The sequence below is a fragment of the Scleropages formosus genome, chromosome 1, assembly GCF_900964775.1.
Source record: "Scleropages formosus chromosome 1, fSclFor1.1, whole genome shotgun sequence".
In the NCBI taxonomy this organism is placed as follows: Eukaryota; Metazoa; Chordata; class Actinopteri; order Osteoglossiformes; family Osteoglossidae; genus Scleropages; species Scleropages formosus.
This window is the reverse complement of record NC_041806.1, coordinates 53765587-53793504: the sequence shown is the minus strand read 5'-3', so window position 1 is coordinate 53793504 and position 27918 is coordinate 53765587. Positions and strand designations below refer to the sequence as shown.

General features: G+C 50.3%; 3 protein-coding genes across 15 annotated transcripts in view; 2 read left to right on the top strand and 1 right to left on the bottom strand.

Moving 5' to 3' along the window:
- The first annotated feature begins 31 nt into the window (after nucleotides 1-31).
- Nucleotides 32-8327, top strand: aadat (aminoadipate aminotransferase). 4 transcript variants are annotated; one of them, XM_018730285.2, is made up of 14 exons: nucleotides 286-499; nucleotides 1252-1323; nucleotides 1849-2017; nucleotides 3159-3291; nucleotides 3934-4008; nucleotides 4228-4437; nucleotides 4710-4775; nucleotides 5067-5149; nucleotides 6365-6461; nucleotides 6779-6840; nucleotides 7131-7195; nucleotides 7464-7570; nucleotides 7772-7873; nucleotides 8036-8327. In XM_018730285.2, the coding sequence occupies exons 1-14, from the start codon at nucleotides 457-459 to the stop codon at nucleotides 8075-8077; spliced, it is 1326 nt and encodes a 441-aa protein (XP_018585801.2). In that variant the 5' UTR covers nucleotides 286-456; the 3' UTR covers nucleotides 8078-8327. The 4 variants fall into 4 exon arrangements, with proteins under 4 accessions (XP_018585800.2, XP_018585799.2, XP_018585801.2 ...); XM_018730284.2 differs by lacking the exons at nucleotides 286-499; nucleotides 8036-8327 and adding an exon at nucleotides 32-96 and having other exon boundaries at nucleotides 7772-8020; XM_018730283.2 differs by lacking the exons at nucleotides 286-499; nucleotides 8036-8327 and adding an exon at nucleotides 110-279 and having other exon boundaries at nucleotides 7772-8020.
- A 7883-nt stretch (nucleotides 8328-16210) lies between these two features.
- On the top strand, nucleotides 16211-22078 carry mfap3l (microfibril associated protein 3 like). Of its 3 annotated transcripts, none has more exons than XM_029256875.1 (3): nucleotides 16211-16491; nucleotides 17098-17514; nucleotides 20609-22078. In XM_029256875.1, exons 2-3 carry the CDS (start codon nucleotides 17250-17252, stop codon nucleotides 21505-21507), a joined length of 1164 nt encoding a protein of 387 aa, XP_029112708.1. In that variant the 5' UTR covers nucleotides 16211-16491; nucleotides 17098-17249; the 3' UTR covers nucleotides 21508-22078. The 3 variants fall into 3 exon arrangements, with proteins under 3 accessions (XP_029112708.1, XP_018585340.2, XP_029112720.1); XM_018729824.2 differs by lacking the exon at nucleotides 16211-16491 and adding an exon at nucleotides 16506-16641; XM_029256887.1 differs by lacking the exon at nucleotides 16211-16491 and adding an exon at nucleotides 16656-16749.
- A 3594-nt stretch (nucleotides 22079-25672) lies between these two features.
- The window catches only part of clcn3 (chloride channel 3), a 35116-nt gene continuing 32870 nt past the window's right edge, over nucleotides 25673-27918 (bottom strand). For 7 of the 8 annotated variants that reach the window (XM_018730288.2, XM_018730292.2, XM_018730293.2 and 4 more), the window contains one exon: nucleotides 25673-26934. In XM_018730288.2, coding sequence (XP_018585804.1) covers nucleotides 26770-26934 — 165 coding nt within the window. In that variant the 3' untranslated portion in view covers nucleotides 25673-26769. Of the gene's footprint in view, nucleotides 26935-27053; nucleotides 27836-27918 lie in introns of those variants that run through there. The other variant, XM_018730290.2, reaches the window with a different exon arrangement.

The following is a 27918-nucleotide window of genomic DNA, read 5'->3' as shown; positions in this document are numbered from 1 at the left end:
CAAATGGACTCGGTTACGAACTACGGAGCCCGATTTGGACAAAAATTATTGTGCGCGGCTTTCTCGGGGTTCATAGCACGACGCTCGCAACACAAGGTCGGTCATTTTCTAGCTAGGCTATTTGTTTATCTAAAGTCTTCTCCGTATAAAAATGTTTTGCGATTGAGAAGCCAAGTCTCCCAGCCCGCTTGTTCTGTTTATTTATGCAGTGGTTATTAACTAAGACGCTGTCTGTTTGCACTAGATTGTAGATGATTGTTGGCGACGGAGGAGGAGGAGGTAACGTAACGGCGCCGCTCTGCTCGTAATGACTCTAATAGCCGGTCACGCAGATAATCGCTGCTGTCGTGTGTGTGTTTGTTTCGTTCGTTGTGCACGCGGCCTTTCAAAATCAGTGTATTTTCTGTGGGTCATTGACTGTGTGAAGACCCTTTGCTTTAGAGAAGCACAGAAGCGATGATTGGTGCGGCTCCGGCTACGGTATCTGAACGTAAACACAGTAAGTTACTGTGTAAGTAACACTACAGTACTAAGTAAAGTACTGAGTAACACTACACAGTCACTGTAGTGAAGTGTAACAAGTGTAACTATAGCAGTGACAGTGTGTGACCAGTTTGTATCATGGAAGCGCCGGGTGAAAAAACCAAAGCTGTGTGGCGGGGCAACTTGTTGGACATCTGGGGCCTCAACACACTGTGTGTGTAGTGTAGTCCATAGGACTGCTGGAGCCTCTCTCTCTCTCTCTCTCTCTCTCACTCACACACTCACTCACACACACACACACACACAGTAGGTACTCATCAGTCATATCCCTGGCTGGAGGCTGCAGTGAGTTTACATGGAAGCGTAGTGAAAACACCCTTTGCTACAAAAATGTTCAGCTGAGACGGTTCATCCTCTCCTTCGCTTCTGTGACTAAGTTTTTTCTGAAAGTTCGAGGTGCGACCCTGTGCCTCGTCTCCCATAATTGTGACTATTGTTGTTATTAATCTTTATTAAAGCTCCCTGCTTTGCCCAGTGCAACGTACCGTCCGGTGTTAAATGCACAACTTGGCACTAATTTGCTCTTTCGTACAGCAGGGTATTCTTACCGCGGTAGTGCACAGTACCTTGATCAAGTGGGCTGCAGCAGGAGTGGGATTCGAACCAGGAACCTTTGAAATGACCGGATGAGAGCCTCGAAGGGGACGCGACCCGCTGCCCCATTGGACGTCCCTGTACAAACTGTAGCTTTTTGTCTTTTTGTTGCAGGCGACATGAATTATTCCCGCTTTCTAACTGCTGTGAGCTCAGCGCGGAGACCCTCCCCTATTCGTCTCTTGAGTAAGTAAGTGCTGTTTCGCACGGGACGTTCCTCCCACCAGTTTGTAACGCCTCAACTCTTCATATTCGCCCAACTTTGCTCTTCTCTGCTTGGTGCATTGCGCTTTGTGCTGCACTGATGTACGGTACGTGAGCTGCTCTTATGTTTGTAACCAGCACACTAACCTCACCTTTCTGGAAGACAGGAAGCATGAAATAATGAGGAAAAGCAAGAGCAGAGCAGGCATTGCATTCCTCCAGCGTTCTCCTAAGTAATTTAATATAAGTCTGATAAGACTTATTTGTTGCCACTTCACTGATCGCTCGTGGCGTCGTGCACAATAGTAACGGTGACAAAAGAACAGAGTCCACCGTCCGTGTGGAATGGCACATGTTATGCGCCAGGGCGCTCAGCCAGAATGTGTTGGGTTCAGGGACAGGCGCTCCACCTGGACAGGCTGGTAGAGTGGAAAGGGTGGTGTGGAAAATACACACAGATTGCAGGTGGTAACACCCCCCCCCCCCCCCCCCCACCTGTTTGTGAAGCGGAACTGCAGCAGCGATCGCCCCCAACTTTGATCTCCCTGGCTGGCGGAGCCCCAAACCCCGACACCTTCCCCTTCCAGTCGGCCACTATCACCGTGAAGAACGGGAGCAGCATAGTTTTCAACGAAAGCCTGATGAAGAAGGCCCTCCAGTACTCCGGTTCCTATGGGTGAGTTGCCATCATCTGCGTTAAGGGCTGTTCCTAAGCAGGACTCTTTGGTCCAGTCGATGGACCGGAGGATCTGGGGTTCTTTGCAAACAATGTAATTCCTGACCGCACCAGGGACCCTAGTGAAGTTCACTTAAAGGCTCTGTGACAAAAGATGCCAGGAAGAACCAGGAAGTGGTGTGGCGGTGAATCTTGTTCGGGGTTGGGTGAGGTGGTCGCTGTCTCGTGCTCGGTGCGCACGCTCTATGTCTCCTCCTCCGTCTCTCTCCCTCACTGTCGGGCACAGGGGTAGAAATAGGGTTTGTTGTTATCCTCGGGGGGGCGCAGTGGCACATTGGGTTTGACTGGGTCATACTCTCCAGTGGGTCTGGGGTTCAAGTCCCGCTTGGCGTGCCTTGCAACAGACTGGCGTCCTGTCCTGAGTGCGTCCCCCTCCCGCTTCAGCCTTGCTCCCTGTGTTGCCGGGTTAGGCTCCGGCTTCCCGTGACCCCATACGGGACAAGCGGTTTCAGATGGTATGTGTGTGTGTGTGTGTGTGTGTGTGGCAACTCCTTCCTTCTCCCCTCTCCATCCGCCCCAGTGTGCCACAGGCTCTTTAAATGAAACATTGGGAGAGGATGAAGCTGTGATAGAATCTGAGTCCAGACAGGGAGGTGTTCAAGGAGGTCTGGGTGTTCATGATGAAGAGTGCACTTTGTGGTCTTGCTTCTTGAAAGCTGAACTCCTGAGATTTGAGTTATTCTTATTTTCACCCTTTGACTCCTGGTCATTGGCCAGATGATACAACCCCCACCCCCCACCATGCAACACCCAGTGTGGCTGAAGCAGCCTCTCTGGTCTTACTCTACAGTGCACCCCATGGATGTGCAGGTGTTTAATGATCACGCATGGATGAGTGAACTCCTCGTCTCTCTCTGCTGGCCACTCTTATCGAGTCCAGCACTCAGGTTTCGGCTTACGGGACGCTGTATTTGCTCCCCGAAACCTACAGGACTGGATTGTTCTCATGCCATGAGATGAACGTGAACCAGTGGCTAGGAGCCTCTGAAAAAGAGCAGTGCCTCGTGTGTTAGAGGCACCGTGCCGCAGTCTGAGAGCCCCATGTGGACTGTAAAGCAGAGTGACTTCCTCTCCACTCCAGGATCCCAGAGCTGCTGAGCTGGATGAAGGAGCTCCAAAAGAAGCTGCACGACCCCCCAACGGCCGGATACACTCCTGAGAAAGGACAGATGGAGATGTGTGTGACTACAGGCAGTCAGGAGGGGCTCTGCAAGGTGTCAGTCTAACTTCTACGGTACTATAGGACAGTACTATAGTCCCCTGAAGTACCTTTGCTCAGGGTTCTTGCCCTGAATTGATACGGTAAAAACTACTCAGCTGCTGGAAGAGCAGTGTATATCTTTAGACACTAAGCTGAGTATCACCCCGCTCGGATCCCTGGCTGCTGCTTTTTTTTTTTTTTTTTTTAAACATTACATGTACATTTATTCATTTAGCAGACGCTTTTGTCCAGAGCGACGTACATCTCAGCAAAAGTACAATTTATGCATTATGTTAAGAGAAAGAGACACGGCTGCAGACATGTGACTCTCAAGTAAACCTAATTTGTTCCCTACCACTTGCTGCACCGAGGTTCATCGTTCAAGTAGGTGCATAAGACACAGGATAGACAAATCCCGATACCCACGCCAATTTTTTTTTATTATTATTTTTTTATTAAATATATTATAAGATACACAAATGAGCAGTACAATACCAGAGTAATGGTTGAATAAAGGTTGTATCTGGGGATGCTTCTGGAGTTACAATGCGTGAACAGTTACACCATAGATGAGCTGGAGATATCTTGGGCGAAGTGGATCTGGAAAAGGTGGGGGTTTTTTTTTTTGTTCGTTTTGCCTTCACTTTTCTGACAGGTGTTTGAGATGCTGGTCAGTCCTGGAGACAACGTCCTCCTTGATGCCCCCACCTACTCTGGGACCCTTGCAGCAGTAAGACGTCCTCCTTTCTGGCAGTATAGGATATTGGCTGCACAGAGCATGTGTGTTGCCAGTTACCAAATGGTGATTTACTCTGGCAAAAGTGGAAAATGCAGTGAGTAAAGAAAGGGGAAGGAGGGGGACGGTTAGTCTTGTGTCCTTTCAGCATGTGTAGAAAGTGGTGGGCGTTCGAATGACCCCGCTCTCACTGCCTCTTGCTCTGGTTTGCAGCTCCAGCCTCTGGGCTGTAACATCATCAACGTCCCCAGCGACCAGCACGGCATGGTCCCCGGCTCTCTGAAGGAGATCCTGTCCCGGTGGACCCCCGGCGACGCTCGGAGGCCTGGCAGTACCGTCCCCCGGGTGCTGTACACCATCCCCAACGGAGGCAACCCCACCGGGGCCTCCATGAGCGCAGAGCGGAAGAGGCAGGTATACCAGGTGGGTTCCCACAGAGGAGGTCCGCGGGGGCCGAGAGCCCGAGAGAGCATAGCGGAAGGCGGGCCTGCGGTGGGCGTCTCAAAGAACGGACCTCATATTCAACACACTTGTTTCGCTCCCGGTTTTTATTGAACCAGCTGAGAATCTTGACACTGAGGTGCTTGCATGGCTTTTCTTCTCGCGCTCGGCCGTCACTGAATTCCTAGTAAGTGAACTTACGAGTTGATTAATTTGTGCTCTTGGTGAAATGACACAAAGGTCTTTTTTTAAAGCTTGCCAGAGAATATGACTTCCTGATAATCGAGGACGACCCATACTACTTCCTGCAGTTCGAAAAGGTAAATGTGACTTGTTCCTCGGGCATACTGCACCTCTCGCGTCACTCGGGAACGTTGTGGTGCTTTTGTGTTTGAAACGTTCACGTGGAACCTCATAATGAACGTAAACACATCTTTGTCAGAGTTTACTTGTATTCGTGTGTGTTTGCATGTGCGTTTCCTCGATACATTGCTTGTGTCTCCAAGTGACTGGCCTTGATCTGTCGTCAGCCAAGAAGTGCGTGCGCACCACTCTGAGAGTGGGAGAGTTCGCCTCAGGTCGCTCACTTTTCACCCTGTGCACCTGTGCAGCCCTGGGCTCCTACGTTCCTCTCCATGGACTTGGACGGCCGCGTCATCCGCATAGACTCTTTCTCGAAGATCCTGTCCTCAGGGTGAGTGGACGCACACGCACACACGGCTTCTGCGCAAACGCAGGGAAACCCGTTTCCAGCTCGTGCGCATCTCATCGCTTCAGGCCGCAGTCAGTTTCTTTTCCTCGGAGACGTGGTTCTCATTAATGCAAGAGGTTGATTAGACGGGGCCAGATGAGGCGCACATGGTGGTCCCCGCTGTGTATTTCTCGCGCTTGTCTGCTAGTTATTAAAGGCAGAGCGACGTGCTCTCGGGTCCGCGCAGCCCGTCCCCGATGCCGCCGCAGCTCCTCGCTCACACACCATCTCTTTGCGCCAGTAACCGTGGAGCAGCGGCACGACCGTGTGACCGTGCGGGGTCCTCTTGGGGTCCTCGCTGCGCCCTCCCTCCCATGACACAACCAGTCGACCGTTTCTGCATCTGGGCTTTGTGGTTCGCCTACACCCCTGCAGTGCGCAATTTCAGCGTTTTCCCGGTGGGCGCTTGTACTTGCAAAGCCACAGGGCAGCTGTTGGTGTGCTGTCGAGTAGCGTAACTTAGTGTAGTTGTGCTGTTGAACCGGGAAAATCAGCCTACTGTGAAATAGCGTCGTCATCCACCTTGCATAGATTAGTTTGCTACAAATGTACATGGCATAATAATATCCGTTTGTGATCATCCATAGCAGGGGTGTCCAAACTACGGCCCGCGGGCCAGTTTTTATTGGCCAGCAGCAAATTCTGAAAATATAATTGAATATGGCCCGCACATGGCGCTTGAGCTCAACTCTGTTGCACTTCTCAGTTTCAACACTAGATGGAGCCAGTCACAGAAAAGGTGCTTCTCCACTAAACAAAATTAAGCAAAGAAAAATATTTACCACGAGTCACCAGAAATGGCAGCACCGAAGAAACGCAAGATAGCAAGTGAGTGTAGAAGATTTCAAACACGGTGGGAAAATGAATATTTCTTTAAAGAAGTGAGTTAGAAATACACACAGTAATCATGTGTCAATATGTCACCTCTTGTGTGTGGCCCGGGCCTTTGCTTATTTTTCTGTATTTGGCCCTCACCAAAAAAAACTTTGGACACCCCTGATCCATAGTAATGATGCGGGAAGAACAGGGCGTCGAACACCGAACCGTTTTGGCAGAAACTTCAGGTGTGCAGAGGTCTGAGATGACATTTTAGTAAAGGAAGTGTGTTGAGCTAAATTTTTTGTGTGTGTGTGTGTGTGTGCGTGTGTGCGCGCGCAGGCTGAGGATTGGCTTTGTGACCGGGCCCAAGCCACTGGTGGACAGAGTGGTTCTCCATATCCAGGCCTCCACCATGCACACGAGCACCTTCACACAGGTGAGTTGCTTTCGCTGCTCCTCCTCGCGTTGCTCTGCTCAGGTACTCGGTGTCTTGCAGTTTAGGGTAAAAATAGGGTACTACAGCTGGAGGTGGAATTTGAACCTGCAGCCTTTGGGTTCACAGGGAGCAGCACTAATCACTGTGGTACCAGCTGTCCGTTACATTACAGACAGAGTTTTTACATCAGTTCTGCTTTGAGGTGCGATGACACTGAGGTCGTTACTGACAGAGGTGGTGATTTATTATTTTTTTGTGACTGAAGTCCAGTGTGATCAACACAGCTGATCAGCATATTGATCCCTGGGTTCTTTCAGCTGATGGTCTCCCAGCTGCTGCAGGCCTGGGGTCAGGATGGCTTCCTCAACCACATCAACACGTGAGACGCACGCACGCACACACACACACAGGCTCCAGCAGCCTAGCCCACTCTCTTTTGCTGGTAAGCCTTGCTAGAGTGGCCACCACTGTGTGATTCCTCCACCACACTTTAACATTTTTAAATGAGCTCTTCCATCTGCGGTCATTTTCACTGGTTGCTCTGGGTGTTTAATGGAGGACAGGACCGTCAAGAGCACAAGCGCTACAACATTGAAAGAGTGCACCTTTTGGCAGAAAGAAACGTAAACAGGCATATGTAACACGTATGTGTGTGTGTGTGTCGTGCAGCGTGGTGGACTTTTACCGAGCACAGCGAGATGCCATGCTTTGCTCCGCGGACAAATGGCTCAGAGGTGGGTGAGAGAAAGATGTAGTCCCCGACAGCGGAGATTCTCCTCCTCAGTGTCGATGAGCTATTGCAGTAAATCCCATGATGTGTGATCCCCCTGTGACCATGTTGCACACTGCACTGATGCTGAGGGGTGTAGCACAGTGAAGGTACTGCGTTATGCACAGTACGCAGCGTGGCTGGTGGCACAGGATGTGTGCTATACTGTATGTGCCACAGCCCTCCAGCATCTCACCACCCTAACTCTAACCTCACCCCATGGCACTGCGCAGGCCTGGCAGAGTGGTACGCGCCAGCGGCTGGCATGTTCCTCTGGATCAAGCTGAAGGGCATCGTGGACACTCAGCAGCTGATCATGGAGAGGGCTTTGGAGAAAGAGGTGAGTCTGAGACCGGAGGCCTCCAAACTTCTTGCCGAATATTTTACTGCGGGCTTTTCCGACACATTACATTTATTCATGTAAGTGCACTGTAAGGGGTGTGTGTGAGAGAGGGAGACAGACAGACAGACAGACACTTGTATTCATTTGCATGGTGAAAAGGTTCATGTTTTAAGTGTTATTGGATCTTTTGTTTTTCAGGTGCTGTTGGTCCCTGGACAAGCCTTCAACATCGACAGCTCTGCCCCGAGTCCCTACGTTAGGGCTGCGTTCTCTCAGTCCACCCCGCAGCAGATCGATGAGGTGACGCACGCACGCACGCACGCACGCGCCTCTGACAGACATTGCCTTTTTTGTCCACGCTACAAAAGTTTAGTACGGAAAACATTACATTTTTGCTTCAAAATGGTTTTCAAATCCATGTGTCACTAATTATGTATTCAAACCCTTTTCTTTTTTCAACAGGCTTTTAAGCGACTCTCTGCACTTATTCAGGAATCATTATGAAGAATTCTCATCATTTTAAAAATATTCCTTGCCAGTGAAAGTTTTCTTAATTTTTTTTCTTCTAATGGATCATTTGATGCCAAATCAAAGCTTTTGATGTGTAGCGCCACCCTCCATTTCGCCTAATTATGAGGGTGGTGCCCTGGGTTCTATTCCAATAGAAAACCCAAACTCGGGTATTTCAAAAACAAATTTAATAAATTCTCCAAACCCCCATGGCATAGAAATATTCAAACTATTATTAACCCCAAATTGGAAATCCCCTCAAAACGAATGCAAACATAAATAATAAAACAAAACAACCGAACAGAAAACACACGTACACTCAATATCTTAGAACAAGCACGAATAACCTTGGTGCTACACACTTTTAAATACTCCGGAATATTTAATACATGTAAAAACCCCTCGTTGCAGGCCTGGACGCAGCTCGTGTGCGTTGAGACCCAAAATTATGGGTCGCTTCACTCTTGCGAGCAAAAGAGGAAAAAAAAAAAACCCCGCAGTTTACCTTATCCCCGTCCACTCGCGTTCGGGGCGGGGGAAAACTCCAGCGATGCCCGAGGAACTTCGCGCGTTACCGGTAGCACGAAGCGCTATCGGGTTCTCCTCCGTCCTCCTCCGTCACACCGGCGTAGCAGTTCGACGAGACGCGGGCTGAGCCTGAAAGCTTGTCGTCTTAACTGTCTCGTCGGACCATGAGGACACCACAGAAACTAAACTCGCCAACACAATCCAACTGCAGAGAAGCGATATTTTCTCTCTGGTTACTCGTCCAGCAACCAGAAAAATATCGCCTCCTGACACTCTGGAGCGCTCTTTCGAACACACCCGTCTCACGCTCTCCCCTTTCTCGACCCTTCTAGAAAAGTCTCGAAACTTTCTCCATTCGTTCCATCCCCCCTGTTCTCTCATTGGTTCGGCAACAAACTGAACCCCCCAATCAACTCACAGTGCGGGCAGAATTAGCACAATGTGTAGGTTGCACCCGTCCCAACAGATGGTGGTAGGGCTTCAACCAAACTAGGACTCCAATTAATGAAGCTTTATTTAAACCTTCAAAATTAAACACGCAACCTAGTAGCGCTACAGGGCTACAGATGCATCACTAATAAAGTATATACTGTAAAACACCTGTCATCATACTGCTGGGGATCTGGGTGACTTCTAAGCTGCAGACAACCCTCTGCCAAATTGTTTTAAGTCACCGCAACAGTATTGTTTCCCAATTTCAACACTTTACAGACGGTTAATTAAAATCACTCCTTTGCACGTGAATAAAGAGGAATCTTTAATATTTAGACTGTCTGAATATTGAATGGTTTATATTGAAATACTTTTTGTGTACATTGCACGAAAATTGTTTTTGAGTATTCAGGTTGTTTCACTTGAAATTGTGGGGGGATATGGTGGCATAGCGGGTTTGGCTGGTGCCTGCTGTGTGGCGGGTCTGGGGTTCAAGCCTTGTCTGGGATTCCTTGCAATGGGCTAGTGTCTCGTCCTGGGTGCATCCCCTGTCCCTTCGGCCTCATGCCTCCAGGTTAGGCTCTGGATCACTGCGACCCTGCTCAGGACAAGCAGTTGCTGACAATGACTTGCGATTGTGATCATGTTTAACATACCAGAGATTTATGTTTTAAATAGAATGTGTTAGGGAGTATTCTTCACCAATCTGGAACAGCATTCACTGAGAAGTTCTTATATGTATTGTTCATCTAAAAATCATTGTTACAGTTCCATTGCTAAATTAATATTCCAGACTACATGTAGACATTTTTTATAATAGCAATTCAGGTTGTGGTACAAATTAGCATGTGTATATCTAACATTTGACTGTTAAAATATGTTTATCTTAGTTGAAATGATGAATTTCTCTCCATTCAGTGTGATGCATACAGGGACCATTTCACAAGCCTTTAATAATCTCCCTGAGCAAAGGAGCCCAAATACAGCCCGGGCCGCAGTGCACAGGTCTCATGAGCGCATTATAAAAACCCTTTATTTGTGCTTAGTAAAAAGACACAGTTCTGAGCTATAGCTCTATTGAATTAACTTTTGCATTTCTGCAAGGTAAACTTGTTTTTGCAAGAGGGTTACAAAAAGACTATAGTCCAAAAGTGACTTTTTATTGAACATAACTTCCATACATCCATCCATCCGTTTTCTTGCCTGGCCCAGCTGCCCCTGTCCCCCGCAACTTCCTCCAGCTCAACTCGGGGGATCCTCAACCGCTCCCAGGTGGGTCCTGGGCAAACCTCGAGGTCTCGGCCCAGTTGGCCGTGCCTGGTATACCTCCAAAGGGAGAAGCGCCCAGGGGGCATCCTTATCAGATCCCCGATCCACCTCAAGTGGCTCCTCTCAACGTGGAGGAGTAGCGGCTCTACTCTGAGTTCCTCACGGATGTCCGAACTCCTCACCCTGTCATGGAGAGTGAGTCCCAACACCCTGCGGAGAAAACTGTCAGCTGCTTGCATCCGCAATCTTATTCTTTCGGTTGTTACCCAGAGTTCATGACCATAAGTGAGGGTAGGGACGTAGGTCGACCAGTAAATAGAGAGCTTTGCCTTATGGCTCAGCTCCCCCTTCACCACTACAGTCTGGTACAGCGATCTGGTACATAGCCGATCTCACACTCCCTTCTCTCCTCACTCGTGAGCAAGACCCCAAGATACTTAAACTCCTCCACCTGGGGCAAATTCTCTCCCCTTACCTGGAAGGGGCATGTCATCCTTTTCTGTTAGAGAACCATGGACTCAGACTACGAGGTGCTGAGCGTCATCCCAACCGCTTCACACTTGGCTGCAAATCATTCCAGTGCATGTTGGAGGCAACCATGTGACGGTGACAAAAGGACATCATCATCTGCAAAAAGCAGAGACGTCACCCTCCGACTCCCACACAGAATGCCCTCCTGACCTCGACTACGCCTGATATCCTGTCCATGAAAATCTCAAACAGGAATGGAGACAAAGCACAACCTTGGCGGAGTCCAACACCTACATTGAACAGGCTTGACTTAAGGCCGAGCATGCGGACACAGCTCTCGCTTTGTGTGTACAGGGACCGAATGGCCCGCAGTAGTGCCCCTGGCACCCCATACTCCCTAAACACCTCCCACAGAATTTCCCAGGGAACACAGTCGTAGGTCTTCTCCAAGTCCACAAACACATGTAGACTGGATTAGCGAACTCCCATGCCCCCTCAATTATCTGTGAGAGGGTAAAAAGCTGGTCCACTGTTCCACGGCCAGGACGGAATCCGCATTGTTCGTCTTCAATCTGAGGTTCAACTATGGGGCGGAGGCTCCTTTCCAGCACCCTGGCATAGACTTTCCCAAGGAGGCTGAGAAGTGTGATACCCCCATAGTTGGCTCACACTCTCCGGTCCCCTTTCTTAAAGATAGGGACCACCACCCCAGTTTACCAATCCAAAGGCATTGTCCCCAAGGTCCATGCAACATTGCAGAGGCATGTCAGGCATGACAGCCCTACAACATCCAGGGCCTTAAGCAGTTCCAGGTGAATCTCATCCACCCCGGGTGCTTTGCCACTGTGGAGCTTTCCAACTACCTCAGTGACTTCCACCAGGGAAATGGACTCTGATACCCTGGAAGCCTCTGGCCCTGACTCCTGTAAGAGAGGCATATCTCTCAGGTTTAAGAGTTCCTCAAAGTGCTCTTTCCACCTCCCGACAATGTCCTCATTTGTGGTCAGAGTTTCTCCACTTTTGCTGGGCACATCTTGAGTGAAGCTCGTCTGACCCCTCCTGAGCTGCCAGATGGTTCTCCAGAAACTCTTTGAGGCTGACCAATAGTCATAATCCATAGCTTCTCCAAACTCCTCCCATGCTCTGGATTTTGCTTCTGCAACTGCAGCCGCTGCCGCCTTTTATGCCTGCCAGTACCTGTCTGGTGAGTCAGGAGTCCCGAGAGCCAACCAGGCCCTAAAGGCCTCTTTCTTCAGCTTGACGGCTTCCCTTACCATCAGTGTTCACCAGCGAGTTCTTGGGTTGCCGCCGTGACTGGCACCAACAAGCTTTTGGCCACAGCTGCGCCTCGCTGCTTCCACAAGGGAGGTTTTGAACACGGTCCATTCAGATTCCATGTTCTGTATTTCCTCCAGGACAGGGGAGAAGCTCTCCTGGAGGTGTGAGTTAAAATCATTCTGGACAGGGTCCCCCACCAGTCGTTCCCAGCATACCCTCACTATGCACTTGGGCCTACCGGGTCTGTCCATCAATTTTCCTCGCCATCTGATCCAACTCACCACCAGATGGTGATCGGTTGACAGCTCAGCACCTCTCTTCACCCGAGTGTCCAGAACATGTGGTCTTAAGTCAGATGAAAGATAACTTGTGTGGCCTTAAAAGTGACTGGAATTCACACTATCTGAAACCGTTCATCCCAAGTGGGTCGCCAGTTTGTCGCAAGGCACCCCAAGCGAGACTCGAACCCTACACTCACCAGAAAGCAGGCACAGGCCAAACCCGCTCTGCTACCGTGCCCCCCGTGACTGGAATTTTACCTTAAAATATGATGTTTATAATCAGTGGTCTGCATTCTTTGCCCTGAATTGTCTCCTTCGTGGATGTCAGTCTTCATGGACATTCACTGTTCCACTCACTCCCTCTTCCCGCTTCCTTCTTGATTTCTCTGCAGCATCAGATAAGAATATATTAGGTTCAGTAATACATTACAGTAACACTGGTGTAAAAGTTATTCAACTCACAGTAGACAGAATATAAAGCGCCACTGCACTCCTCATAAGTAAACAAAAGGAGAGTGACCTGGCTGAGTAGCATGTAGGTAAGTGTACTTGCAAACACACACAAACAGAGCTTCTCTACACAATGGAAATTTTCACTAAGATTTGTAGCAGTAACGTTCATTCGGTATACATATGGGTGGCACAAGCGAGTAGCACTGCTGTCTCACAGGACATGGGTTCGATCCCTACTCAGTCTGTATGGAGTTTGCATATTCTCCCCGTGTCTGCGTGGGTTTCCTCCCACAGTCCAAAGAAATGCTGTTCAGGTAGATTGGTGACTCTAAGTCACCCATAGTGTGTGAGTGATAGAGATGCTGTGTTTCACTGATGTAAGGATGAGTGACTCATTCTAAGTAGTGTATCTAGCAGTGCAAGTTACCCTAGTCAATAAGGTGTGGGCTGGTAATGCTTTGGAGAAAAGTGTAGGCTAAACGAAGGAATGTAAACATTCCTGATAGTATGACTTTGAATTAGCTCTACAGAGGATAAACAAGTAATCATAGCTGTACTTAAAAAGCACATCACTTTCGATGGCTCTGAATGGAGCTCATTCTAAAGCACTTGGGACAGAACGGGTCCCGATTGCTCCGTAGAGCCCAGCAAGAGCTCTGGTCACTTGGTGGTTCTGCTCACAAGGGTCCAAAACTGAATGTTCAGAGGTTCTCAGTTTTGTCCCCACTGTGGTAGAATGAGCTTTCAGTGTCCCTCAGAGCTGTTGAATCCCTCCCACATTGAAGAAGGGTCTCGAACTCATCTCTTTGAGAGCCACTTCTCTCCTGACCTCCTGACAGCTCCATCGATGAGTCCAACAACATCTGCTATGATTATCTACGTATTTGCTATTTGAACGTCACTTCAACAGGAGCTACTGCAGGGATATGAGTGAGCAATATGGTGGTGCCAGACACACAAGCTGTGTGTCCACACTGCAGGGGTGGGCAATAATTTTTTACAGAGGGCCATATCAGAAATGTGCCACGGCATCAGGGGCCGAACACATGCAGATACTATACATCTTGTGAGCTCTGTCATGGGAACTGTTATATTCTACATAGCACATAAATTTCCACTTAGAAAAACATGTCAGACTGAATCTGGTTACTTGGTTTATTGCACCAAATGTGTAAAAGGTACTTTGTCCTTTGCCAGGTGACCGATCTCCAAACATTGCTGGAACTTCATTGTCTCACAAGTTCTTTCAGTATGTGCGTGGCCAAGACACAAATGGCAGGAGGGAGGCTGACCATGATAAAATAGGTAGCCTCTTGCCTTGCCAAAGGTAAAATAGGGTGAGGTCATTTCACCACAACGGAGCTAGAACAGAGAACCTCTGTGCTTTACCTTTTGTACGTGGGACCACCAAGCAAGCAGAAGTAGATGAACGAAGGTGTCTGGTTGGGGTGTAGTGATTGATCAAGTCTTTTAAATATCTGGGAGCAGTTCTATTGATGCACTTGTAGCCATAACCAGGGTCTTGAATTTGTTCCGGGCAGCTATAGGAAGCCAGCGCAGAGAAACGAGTAGAGGAGATACATGCGAACACTTCAGCAAGTCAAACACAACTTGAACCGCGGCATTCTGTATCAGCTGTAGAGGTTTGATGGCAGTAGCAGAAAGGCCACACAGGAGAGAGATGCAGAATCCAGATGGGACATCACCATGGCGTGGACAAGTAGTTGGGCAGAATCAAATTTCCGTTCCTTTCCTTTCACAAAACTGCCCAATCTGAGTTGAAGCGCCACACTTTTTCCAGCACCGTGCCCAGGCTGAGCTGACGATCTCATAGTTGTGTGGTGGAGCAGCTCTGGGTTCAGAGTCATGGTCCTCCAGAAAAACTGCAAACTGCCTGTCTGTGGTGCTTTAATGCTCTTGCTGACCTAATGAGGGCACCTAGTTTGGTCACAATATCAACTACATGGTTAAGTTTTAGCACTGACTTACAAAGCACCTCCTGATGAATAACGCAGTGCAAAAATATTAATTGCGCCTCTCGATTAATTTCACACGCTTTATCCTGCATCCTCTTCAACAAATAGACCAAATTTTTCCTGTTAAACTCAGACATCCATCAGTTGTGACTCCAGCTAATAGCTTTTCCTATTTCAGTCTTAAACAGTGCCTAAATATATTTAACATATCATGGCGCACAGCACTCTGGGTTTGGATGGAACGAATAAGGACACACACAGGGAGCATTCGTTGGGAACACTTATTAGAACAGCAGCACACTGGGGGGGGAAAATGCTCTTGGTCCAAGGACCCCCTTTCCTCAAGGATCTGCGCCTCAAGCCCACCTTCTCAGCCTGCTTAGCATCGCCAGGATTTTTCTCCACGCTGCCAAAGTCACCCCATTCGTTTCCCCATAAATCGCCCTAGTGGTTGAACTCTCTATTACTTTTTACCCACAATTCAACTAAATAAACAAATCTTCCCGCCCAAACATACAGTAACGCGGGTCGTTACAATATGCATCGCCAGTCGTCGTGCCTTTCACTTCTTTATTTCAAACTTTTCCGTTATTCCTCGTAAAAGGTGAGAAGCTGGGCTGTGTCGCTCACAAACGTCGCGACTTTCAATCATCCTGGGCCCAGCAGGAGCAGTAAAGGAAAGTCTCCCAAAGTTTGGCCCAAATGCTTCTCAGTTGCTGCTCCAGACAGACTCAGAGGCCACATTTCCTGAAGCCTCCTCGTTACAGTCCGTCTCGAAAGCGATATTTAATTCTTTTTTCAAACGACTCGTCCTTGTCTGAGCAGACTGTTGCTGTTAAATATCCCGCACTCCGCAGGCTGTGTGTGTGTACGTGTACGTACACAATATTACTGTAGCTACAGCACTGCGGCGATCGCCATTTCCACACGCGGACCAGTAAAGGAGGCACTGTCAGTCGCATGTGCTTATATTGTGTACGCGTACATTTCGAAATAAAAGTTACATAATTCATTCTAGGGAAAAACTAGTTTGCATAATTTCGTAATGTTTTTAAGATTTCAATAACATAAACCAGTAAAAGAAATTTCTTTTGGCCTCGCGGGCCGTGTAAAGTGTGTGTGTAAAGCTCTTAGTTTGTGGTTGACGGACTTTTGTCTAGTACTACTCTGGGTTGTATGAGATTGTGAGTAAGTTTGTCCAGCCAGGGAGGGAAAGGGCCAAGTTCCCTTCATCTTTCCAGGAACTCAGACTTTGGCTCTTCATTCTCATCCCGCTCATCTGGTAGATTCGTTGTCATGCATAAAAATGACATCTTTACACGTTGATGTTTTAACTAATTTTACGTCACTTATTATTTCTCCTCGCTGAGTCGATCTTTTTCCGAACGGGGCATTTCGCGGAACTGATGAAGCCGTTATGTGAGGGGCGTCTGTGTTCATTTCGACAAGCACACTTCCGGTCGGGGGGTTTAACGGAAGTCAGGCCACCTCCCGTTCTGCGTCCTGCGTCCTGCGTCCCGCGTCCCCGCGTCGCTCTTCGCGGGAGAAGGGCTGTCGCCGCGTGGACACGAGCGGATGCGCGAGTCTCAGGAATCATCTGAGGTGCGCACATGCGCACTGAGCACCGCACGCTGACCTACATCGGCGGCCGGAGGAGAGCGCTGCTGGGGGCTCGAGCGGGAGGAGGAGGAGGAGGAACCGGAATCGCTGCGCCCTCACGGTGAATAACGCGCTCTTTTCTCCTCTTTCTGCGTTGACGTGCGCGCGCGAGCGCTCGCTCGGCGGCTGCTGTGTGTTTCCCGGTGTTTCCGCTGCGAAACAGGAAAGAGCGCGCGGCGCGTCCGTGTCCGCCTGCACGTTTTATCGTAAGGTTCGTGTTTGTGTGAGAGAGAAAGAGAGAGAGAGAGCGAGAGCGAGGACACTTAGTCTGTTGTTGACGTTGGACGTGCACCGCAGTTTACCGCGGTACACCACCAGTGTAAGTGTATAGTATTGACGAGCGCGGTGTCGCGAGCTCCTGTCCTGCTCCCGCCGCCGCCGCGCGTCTCTTCTTCCTCACAACACGGAATTTTTCCACCACGCTCCCTCCTTCCCTTCTCTCCCTTTTCTTTCACTTCGCAGTCACTCAGTCAGTCAGTGTCTCTGCTCTCAGGGTTACCGTACGAAAGGGAGGTTTACTGCGGTAAACGGGGAGAAGGCAACGAACGAGGCTGGGAGCCCCCCTTGCCTTGCGACAGACAAGTTGTCCGATCACGTACCGCGGTATCATTCCTTGCTCAGCTCAACTGTGTGTCCAACAAGTGTGACCGTTAACTCCTCCTCGCAGAGCATGGACCGGCACCCTGCCGTGATGGCCGGGGACAGATAGCCGCGGAGCGGACCGGCGTGGATCGGATCGGAGCGGAGCGGAGCGGACCGGCGAGGAGCGGACCGGACCTTCCTGGGCGCGTCGCGGGCGGCACCGACGTCCGGCGCGCGATGAGCGGAGCGGAGCGATACGAGCTGCTTCTGTGGGTGTCGGCCGTCGCTCTCCACGCCGCGGGGGCCCTGATTCGGTCTCCGCCCGGGAGCGTCGGCGCGGACAACGGGACCGCGGCGGACGGCGGATCGGCGCCGATGCTCTTCGCCGGGACCGCTCAGATCATCGCCAGGGAGGGGAACAGCGTGGCGATCGACTGTAACGTCACAGGCGATCCGTTCCCCGCCGTGCGGTGGCTGAACTCGCACGGCCCCCTTCTGGACGGTGCGTACGGCTCGCGGGAGCACCGTCGCGGTTGCGTTCGGCGCAAACGCTGCCGCTGTCACGTCCACAGCTCGTTACCGCAACCGTTTTGGGAAACTTGAAGGGCAAAGAGCAGGACGCAGGTGTGTAGCTGACAGAAGGGAAACAACCGCGGTTTCGCAGCAAGCGCGGTCCCGCTCGTCATCGCGGTTGCTGCTGGAGTCATTTGCCTAGTGTGCGCCTTCCCGGTTTCTCAAGAGTCGTGTAAACGCGGAGGCCTTCGGCTGCGGCGGCTGTATGAGCGCGGTCGCGCGGTCGCGTGATCCCCGTTGGCTCCGAGAGGATTGTGGGTCAGCCGGCAGCTGGCGAAACGAGGAATTGCCGCTCGCCCCTCAAAGTGACACGCGACGCTGGAGTAAAACCTTGTTTGCGCTAGAGTCGTGACCCCACCGCCCCCCGACACGCACCGCGGAGACCCTCGGCCGGCTTTACGCCGCTGCTGGCGGCGGCGGTAAACGCGGATCCTTTTACACCGGTTGAGTCCCTTTTGGAGGGGGGCGCAGTGGCACAGTGGCACAGTGGCACAGTGGGTTGGACTGGGTCAGGGGTACTCAAGTTCAGAGGCCAAGCGGGCCACATTTAAACCACATAAAATGCATAGGGCCACAAATTACAGCTTTGTTTAAGACAATATTTGCAGTTTTACTGATTTAGAAATGCAGTTTATTACTTATCTAAGCCTTGCTTGTTCTTGTCCTATTTAAAATAATACTGAACATGAAAATTAAAAAAAAAAAAGTGAATTAACAGTTTGTTTTGCTATATTAATGCATAAAAAATGCATTCATACTCAGAGTATTAAACAAACTCAGAATGTTCAAACTCAAAACGTTCTTGATTTGCCTGACGACGTCGTCCTCGTTCTTAAAGTCCGAAAACGGCGATTCTGCACAGTCCATAAATGTATTTTTGAGAAATTCTCCCTCTGTAGCGGGCCTCTTTGCTTTTGCAATATTCCAAGCGATTCTGAATGAGGCCTCTGTAATACTGTCAGCGCTTTTAACAATGCCACGGAACATGGATCACTGGGCGTGAAACCCCGCTAGCGATGTCTGTACCTTTGACGCCCGAGATCGCTGCCGTGCGGATAGGCGACGGTGAAGTCGGGATGAAGTTGCTCATGGTGGCGTTGCGGATGAGCTCTCTTTAATACAGCAATTGTTTTCTGACAAATGAGACACATTGGTTTGCCACCTAGTATCTCTGCAAAGGCAAATTCCATTTGCCACGCAGGGTTGAAAACTCTGTTTTCATCGTCAGTCTTCCTTTTCTTCGACGCCATCATTAGTTAATGTACAGTTCGTACACGCATTTTCACAAGGTTTATGACAGATGAGGAGTCGTGATGATTTGTCGCCGATCAGGTTATTTTAACTTTCGCGGTTTCTGTAGCCATCGCCTGAAGGTGCACTACCGTTTTCACACGACTTCTGATTAAATTCATGACCAAGTATGCTGACTGCCATTAAATATAGTAGACTAATATTATCTTTATATTTCATATTTTAATATTTAACAATTGACACAATTTACACAATGAAAAGTGTCAAGAGCATCAACGGCATGTAAATGACGCAAACATAAAGTCACACTGCCTAATATTTGCACTACTTTTGAGCGCAAATTATAATAAAAATACATTAATCTTCAGCATGACGCGGGCCACAAAATTAATGCCGACAGGCCGGATGAGGCCCGCAGGCCGCCCGTTGAGTACCCCGGGACTGGGTCCTGCTCTCCAGTGGGTCTGGGGTTCAAGTCCCGCTTGGGGTGCCTTCGACGGACTGGCGTCCCGTCCTGGGTGTGTCTCCTCCCCCTCCAGCTTTACACCCTGTGTTGCCGGGTTAGGCTCCGGCTCCCCGTGACTCCGTATGGGACAAGCGGTTCAGACAATGTATGTGCGAGTCCTTTTTGGTGCCGTTTTTAAACACTGCGTGGCCGTCAGCACCTTGGATTCCTGCTGCTTGGAGTGGCGGAACGGCTGTTATCGAAACACAGTAAAATGACTCCTGAGGAAGTTTGATTTTGCTTATGATGTCACCGTGATTTTGAGGCAGCAGCCAAGGGTGGCGACGCAAGGATGGAAAGGGATCAGTATCGTGCAACTAGCGGCACTCTTTCATTAGCATAACAGTGCAGCACGTGGCAGGGGCACCTTCATCGCGCACCCCATGTGTGTGAGACACTCCGAACCCCTGCACATCGATGAAACAACCGACGGGGTGTATCGATGGCCACTTGCGTCATGTTCTGGAGTGGATCTGGACACGTTCTCGCACCGTGCTGATTTACGACGGTGCCCTAACTGCGAGAGAAGATGGTTTGTCATGAGACGGGTGGAGAAAATGCTGAAAGCAGCAGATGTGTTTAATCAGCATTTTGGCAGTTGCTGCGGAGAGCTGACAGGGCAGGTGAGGCTTGTTCCAACCTGCTTTGCTCAGTCACCAGGTGGTTTTTGGCTCATGGGTACGGCTGCTTAAAAACGGTTTGAAGCCAGTTGCGATGCACATTAGCAGAACGTCCAGAATTACCTAGGCACAAGCTGCATGTTTTGTTTTCCTCACCCCTTGCTGTTTACCCCTGGCGCCCGGGTGGGTCCCGTGGAGCTGCACGAGTTGTGTTCCCCTCGTCCACTGAAGGAGCGTCACTCCCGGGATGTGTTACCGAAGCTGGCGGCGCCGGGCGGGTGCCCTTCTCGAGGTGCAGCGTGGCTCTCGGCTCGCTGGAGCTCAAACAAATGGGCGTCGATGCCAAGATCGCTGCGCTCTGCTGTCGGTGGCTTTCGCTTCTTGGCCCAGCATCACAATTTTAGTTAATTTAGGCAACACGGCTGTTTGGTGTCCTTAGTGTGTGATGTCGATGACACCTTGAGGACAAATTCCCCATCAACACGGAGTGCAGCTTGAGTGCTACAGTGAAGCTGTCGAAGTGGAGCAAATGTGTGTCCGTTAGCTGGAGGAGAACAGGAGAGCATGTTGTTGTTATTAACATTTGTGGGATGTTTCTCTGTACTTGTTGATTCAGGTGTCACCTGTTGTTCTTGTTCCTCTCGTAGGTGGGAAATGGCTCATACTGGACAACGGCATCCTCAACATCAGCAGCATCGCCTTTGAAGACCGCGGGAAGTACACCTGCGTGGCCTCAAATGTGCATGGCGGTGCCAACTGCACGGTGACGCTGCGCGTGGTCTTCACCAACGGCGACATGGGCGTCTACTACATGATCGTGTGCCTTGTCACATTCACCATCATCATGGTGCTCAACGTGACTCGCCTGTGCATGATGAGCAGCCACCTGAAGAAGACTGAGAAGGCCATCAACGAGTTTTTCCGCACCGAGGGCGCCGAGAAGCTGCAGAAGGCCTTTGAGATCGCCAAGCGCATCCCCATCATCACGTCGGCCAAGACACTTGAGTTGGCCAAGGTCACGCAGTTCAAGACCATGGAGTTTGCGCGCTACATCGAGGAGCTGGCGCGCAGCATCCCCCTCCCACCGCTCATCATGAACTGCCGCACATTCATGGAGGAGATCCTGGAGGTGGTTGGTGTCGACGAGATGAGGCACACGTTCGTGCGGCAGGCGCCCGAGGGCGCGGAGAGGGCCGCCGGCACGAGCTCGAGCGTGGGAACCCCGGACGTCTACACGATCCTCCGCGAGCGCAGCGACTCGCCGGCTTCTGACTCGGATGACGCGTCGCTGCAAGAGCAACCCCGGCACCTGGCCATTCGGGTGTCGGTGCACCCCCCGCTGGCTGCCAATGGCTATTGCGGCTCGGAGGCCCCGCTGCCGGAGGCGAAGGGTGAGGTAGCGCCTCCGCCTCCTGCTCCTCTTCCTCCCGTGCTCTCGCCTGCGGCGCTGCAGCAAGACGCCGAGGAGGGAGATGGAGATGGAGATGGGGAGGGGGGGGCTGCCGAGTCCAGGCCCACGCAGGTCATCTACGAAAGCCACGTGTAGCCCGGTCACAGGTCGCCGGGAACATCCAGCGTGTTTCCTGACGAGGTTGAGGAAGGACAGCCGCGGCTCCCGGGCTGCTCGTGCAGGTTCAAGAGACTCGGCCGTGGCCCGGCACGAGGCGCTTTACCCTGCTTGCAGTGGACCCCGCAGCAGATTATAAATTATGTCCCCCCGCAAGTGCTCGAGGACTGGCTTCATGCGCAAACGTCTTAAAGGACCCCACCCTTAGTTTAGTACCGTTCTTGTTGTCGCTCAGCGTTCCTGTTCGAAGAGACTTTGTCGAGTGCAGCGCTAGCCTGGTCTTGCCTTTTAGCCATTTTCTACCCTTCTACGATGAATGTTCACCCTGCAAAGAGGAGAGCGCCAGTCTCCCCCCCCCCCCCATAATCTCCCTAGAGAAGGTAGGGCTTCTGGCCACAGGGGGCGCTCTGCTCTCACTCCTCTTTGTTGCGGTGTGCTGGCTGTGCGCTGCCGTACGGCCCAGCCCCTCCTTGTGCTCGCTGTGGCGCTTTTTGCAGTGAAATAAAACTCTTTGCCGTGTTGCCATGGCTGCGTCCACAATGAATGCTCATGTGCGTCTCTCTCTACTTCGGTGCTCGTTGAATTTTCCTTTGAGGAAACAAAGCATGCGAAGGCTTCCCCCCACCTTCACGTCCTCATTCAGCCCACCTCCGTCCTTTTTTTTTTTTTTGGCACTTGGTGGGGGTGGGGGGAGGGTGTTGCAGAGCTGAAGCACAGTGTGATGCGTCCACCATATTGACACAGTAACTGAAGGCTTTTGTGTTTGTTTTCGTCTGTAACGCTAAGCACAAAGCCCCAGGGCGGCAAGCCTCTCCTCTCTGAGCCATCCCATGGTGTCTGGGGCACCGCTGCCAAGTGCTGTGGGTGAACCTGCGTGGGGAGGGGACAGCTGCCTGTCTGGTTCTGCTCGAGGGCTCTTGACGGCTTGTGTGGCGTTGCAGCGGCAGGACTGACAATGCGCCTTTTCACAAAACAACAGTTCGCTCAGTGAGAGAGAGAGTCCAATATACAGTCTTCTCACGCCTTACGGTGGTAGTGTGTTCCTGAAGAACCCTTTGTCAAATGAATCCCCATTTATGCTAAAACGTCAACAAATCCCATTTAGGTGGACAAAATTCTTTTAATCATTTTTATTATGCATTATCATACCAAAGCAGTTCAGTTTCCTCCTTTAATCACTAACACTGTATGTGTGTCCGCACTCATTCATAGCACCGTACAGTGTACAAAACCACACACACACAAGATACTCAGTGTTTGTGTTAACTGAACCTTTAAAGTAAAGAACAGAGCAGTAAAGACTGAAGAAGTGAGGGAAAACGGTGTAAACAAAGTGATGCTCAGTGGACAAGTGGACACGGTGTGAACAGTCCAATCGGGGACATGATCACTGAGGTTATAAGAGGTGTAACTAGTAAAGAAGGGCTGATGGGGCTGAGAAGCGAACGCGGCACGGCGCACAGTGTCACACAGAACAAGAGTTCATGTGGTTGTGGTGTCGCAGCCCCTCAGCTCCACGCAGGAGTAAAGTCCATATTCGGTCCTGGTCAAGGTGGACATACGCCTAGTGAGCTGAAGGTGGCGCTAAATGTCACTCTTGTTTCAACTCTACTGAACTGTGTGTGTGTGTGTGTGTGTGTGTGTGTGTGTGTGTGTATGTGTATATTGGGATGATTGCACACACTTTGCACGCAGAGCACTCCCATGTAACACATGAGCTCCACTGATGGATTCTCTACTCTCAGGAACGGTCCTTCGGTCCTTCGCTGCTGCTGTTTGTGTTGTCAGCGATGAGACCTTATGAAGTTTGCCTTGTAGCCCTGGGCTTTTACACCCTTTTATACCCTTACATGTATTGAAATACTGTATCCACAGAGAATAAAGCCACACAGTAAAGTCCTTCCGATACTGTATGCATCACACCGACAGCTTGACCAATTAGTGTCTTAACTCTAAGTGGCAGCGGCTCCTGTATGGCAGCCATGTGCCTCGAACTCAGTGCTGGAAAGTGTTCCAGGCTCAGCTGGAAAAGCTGCTGCTGGGTGGAGGGATCAGTGGGAGGAGCCCTCAGGACTACAGGTAAAGCGGTGTAAATACGACTGCCGCTGCGAGCGGAACACGCGTTGGTAGGCATGACGCTCAGTCAGGAGGACGTAGCGCTGAATTTTCGATTGCAAAGTGACCTGTGTGTGTTTGGCAGATGCAGAGGAGTGTCTCTGCGCTGCAGGTATGAAGCTCAGTACACATGGACTTACCGGTAAGTTCAATGTTAAATGCAGCAGCCCATGAGGAAATTAGACAAAAAGAATAGTTTTTACGGGAACCTGACACTGAAGGGAAGTAACTGCTCAGCAATAATGTTTTGGTATTTTGTGGAATTCAAATGATGCTCAGCTGGTACTTAAAGAAGCCAACATGTAAAAAGACATTCCCCCAAGCATTACACTCCCACCACCTGTCTGTTCTGTACTCCTGACATCAGCAACGATGGGTCTGTGGATTCATTCTTTTTAAGTCAGTTCCTCATCTTTCATTTGTGTCTCAATGAGGCAGTTTTTTTCCACTCTTCAAACATTTTGGTAATTGCACCTTCATTGGATGATATCATTTCCCAAGGCAGTTACATTAGACAGAAGTGTAAAAACCCTGTCCATTGTAACGTTCGGTCAAACAGGAACTGGACCTCTACACATACATACATACATACATACATACATACATACATACTATACACGTGATGACCCCAGCCATCGACCTCCAGCATATTACACTGGTGTACATTGTTGTTTTCCCTGATTTGTACTTTTTCATGTTATATGAGGCTTTCCAATGTGCTGCTTTCCCAGAATGTATTAATTGGGAACATGATCGCTGGTAAGTATTGAATTAGTCGCAGAAAAAAGACATTTCAGCGTTTGTTGCTCACCATGTGGACAGTGCGCACTGTTCTACATCTTCTATGCAACACGGTTAATCGACGTGTTTTTGTTCGGCCTGAGCCGTCATTGTAAACTACAGACAAGACTGTCTAAAACAAGTAAATTTGGCAGCAGGTGGCAGAGCGGTTAGAGGTGCTGCCTTGTTAGTAGCTTAACTCTGTCAGTAATAAGTAAAATACAAGAACTCAAGTGATTTGTGTACAAAGTGATCAAAGGAAGAGTCAAATGACGTTCGCCTTGTACGGTAAGAGTCATACACTCAGAAAACGTGATCCGAGGTAGAGCTGATGTGGGCGTCTCTGTAAGGTGGAGGTAATGTGTGAACCGATGGGTGTTAAGAGGCACCTGAAGGTCCTCCTTATTATGATTAATAATGTAATCTTATAATGTTAAGGAGGTTTCTCATTATACATCTTTATTTAGCAGACTTAGTCCAGGGCAACTTGCAAATATTAACTTTGTACTGATTTACCCATTTATACAGCAAGATCATTTTTACTGTACCAACTGAGGGTGAGTACCTTGATGAAGGTCACTACAGTAGGAGCTGGGATTTGAACCCAGGTCCTTCAGGTTGAAAACAGCACCTCCAATCACTGCACCCCGTCTCGTGGCCCTGACCCATGAAGCAAGAAAACTGATCATTTCAATGACAAATCAAAGTAATGAGTGTAAAGAGGCCAGCGCTCTAGTGAAATGTTTCACAGTGCCTGGGTGGTGTGAGAGGACATGGGTTCGATTCCCGCTCAATCTGTGTGGAGTTTGCATGTTCTCCGTGGGTTTCCTCCCACACTCCAAAGACATTCTGTCTAGGTTCCTCCCTAGTGTGTGAGCGAGAACGTGTGTTCACTGGAAGTTGCTTTGGAGAAATGCTCCTTCATTCAGCAGACAGAAACGTAAATGTGTACAGTAATACCACTCTATCCTTGTGGTTACCGGGACCTCTGATGGTACAAGTTCTCCCCCTGCTGTTGTGGAGTGTCAAATACAGATGGTTTTAATGTGTATTCGCAACTGTGATAACTGATGTGTCCAACACATTAATATCTTTTTTTTTTTTTTTTTTTTAAATGATCTAGTCTTGTCTCTTCATTCAGACTGATACTCTGCACAGTTTTAAATTCTAACGAGGAGAAAAAGCCCTGGCTGTTACCGTGACTCATAACGGTGTCCCGACTGAAACCGGAGAAACAACAAATCAGAACTGAGTTTAAAACAAATTTTAATTTTTACATTTGTTTTAAATGTACAATCAAACCATCAATGTAATCATACGTAAAATTCTTCATCAAGTACAGCTCTAAAGCTAATAAATAAAAAAGGAGAAACACCGAGATCAGTACTGAGTAGAGTGTTAGGCGGCAAAACACCACAGGCAGGTGAACGAAGACGACTCTTTCGTCAGGAACCGACAGCGATAGTCACTGGGACGCAAAGAACGGGGGAAACGCCGAGCCCCGGCGAAGACTCGAGCTCTTCTTAGCGGGTAAAGTTCTGAGCACATTGCCATGGAAACCAAACATTGCAGGACTCCTATGGCCTGCACAGGTGTGTGTGTGTGTGGGGACAAAAGAGTGGAAGCGTCCCCAAGAAAGTGTGGGGCAGTGCAGTGCCCTGTGTGTGTGTGTGTGTGTGTGTGCGCGCGCGCGCTCTGCTTTCAGTTCCGTTGCTGTCCATTTGCGCAGGATAACTACTGTCCACCTTTGGCCACTCAGGGGACAGACAAAGAAATAAGTGTACAGTATGCTAATGAGCCACATCCCTTTTGCACATTGCTGTGAGAACAGAGTCCAGTTGTCCAGCACTGAAAATCACTGGTTCTTTCTCTTGCTCTCTCTCACACACACACACACACACACACACACACACACACACACACACACACACACACACACACACACACTCTCTCTCTAAGGAACATATAAACACCTTCTTCAAAAAAATTCTCGTCTCTGCCATTCATTTTAACAGAAATATGTTGACGTAAGGGCTGGCGGACATGGGGGGTGGGGGGGCATGCGTCTGAGGATCGCTGTGACAACCTGGCTGGAATGTTGATGTGGTCTGGCACACACACACACGTCACAGGTAAACAGTTGCGTGAAGGTCGGGGAGGGCCGTCCCGTAGCGCCGTCTGTAGCAGCGACAGATGTGGGTCCTTCAGGTGCGACCGCTTGCCCCTCTAGGGGCCCCCACTCAGTGGGCGGGGCCAGCAGGGGACACCGCGCCCCCCTCAGCAAAGGGAGTCTTCGTCATCGTCACGAGCGCGGTGGGCGTAGTGTTGGGGAGGGGCTCCCTGGGGTCAGAGGTCGGAGCCGTGCAGCAGGCACATCTCCTCGTCCTCGGTGTCGGGGTCTCGCTCCTGCAAGGCGCCCACTAGTTGAACATGATGGACTCGGGGTCGAGGTTTGCCATCTGGGCCATGTGACGCAGGATGTCTTTTTTTGTGATAATGCCAAGGAGGCGCCTGGGGAGAGATGGCACAGCGGTCAGTGCGGCGGCGCCACCTGGGGTCTCGTCCTCCTCCGTCCGCTGGCACTTGCAGTCGCGACCCCACAGCCTGCCGGCAGGTCCCACCGGCCACCAGCCACTGCCTCGTCTTACCGTGCAGCTACACAACACAGCAAAGCGCCAAATACCCTCTACGTCACGCTTCGCTACACATTGGCACCGAGGGACACGGACCGGCTGGGAGGTACTGCCAGCGCCAGCGGAAGAGAGCGGGTTAGGGGTTGGGGGGGGACTCCTCAGCAGGTGACACACAGGTGCAGAGCGTGAAGGTGCGCCGCTCCCACCGTCCCACAGAGAAGCCCAAGTGCGAGCCACGTGGTTCTGCAGCACCGTGTTCATCTCTCCCCCCGCTGGCAGGACTCGGTGACGAGCGCAGCCGTGTGGACGGAACACGGGACTCTGGGACCTTCTGACCGTCAGAAATGAACCAAACTCCAACAGAGCTGTGATGGTGGATTTTGGGCCTCGATTCTCAGAGCCCCGTTTGTCTGGAAGTGCGGAGGGGAGAGACGGACATTTGGTGCCCAGACAGGGGGTGTGTGTGTGTGTGTGTGTGTGTGTGTGTGTGTGTGTGTGTGTGTGTGTGTGTGAGAGAGAGAGAGAGAGATGAGGAGGGTCGCAGTGAAGGCTGTTAGTACAGACTGAGCAGGAGGCATGAAACACTTGTGAAACGTCAAACACAAATGGATTCTAGGTGGGGGTGCGTGGGGGTGGCGGGTTCGAGAACTACGGGTCATGGACACACAGACGCCACTACTCTACGGCACAGCGGGCGGCGCTCTCTCAGCCTCCTGCTAACGTTCATTACGTGCCAATCGGTTAAGCTGCAGCTACGTTTCGGCTCGGACGTCATCGATCTGTGGCCGACGGCGCAGACGGTGGGGGGGTGGGGGGCGAGCAGGGAAGACAAAAAAAGAAGAAATTATTACTTTTGACATAT

What these genes read in the sequence shown, in the direction of transcription:
- mfap3l (XM_029256875.1), top strand. Translation starts at nt 17,250, where the DNA reads ATGAGCGGAGCGGAGCGATACGAGCTGCTTCTGTGGGTGTCGGCCGTC. An exon ending in GCACGGCCCCCTTCTGGACG is followed by an intron (nt 17,515 to 20,608) that starts GTGCGTACGGCT and finishes TTCCTCTCGTAG; the next exon opens with GTGGGAAATGGCTCATACTG.
- aadat (XM_018730282.2), top strand. Translation starts at nt 457, where the DNA reads ATGATTGGTGCGGCTCCGGCTACGGTATCTGAACGTAAACACA. An exon ending in GGAAGAGGCAGGTATACCAG is followed by an intron (nt 4,438 to 4,709) that starts GTGGGTTCCCAC and finishes CTTTTTTTAAAG; the next exon opens with CTTGCCAGAGAATATGACTT. An exon ending in CGCGGACAAATGGCTCAGAG is followed by an intron (nt 7,196 to 7,463) that starts GTGGGTGAGAGA and finishes GGCACTGCGCAG; the next exon opens with GCCTGGCAGAGTGGTACGCG.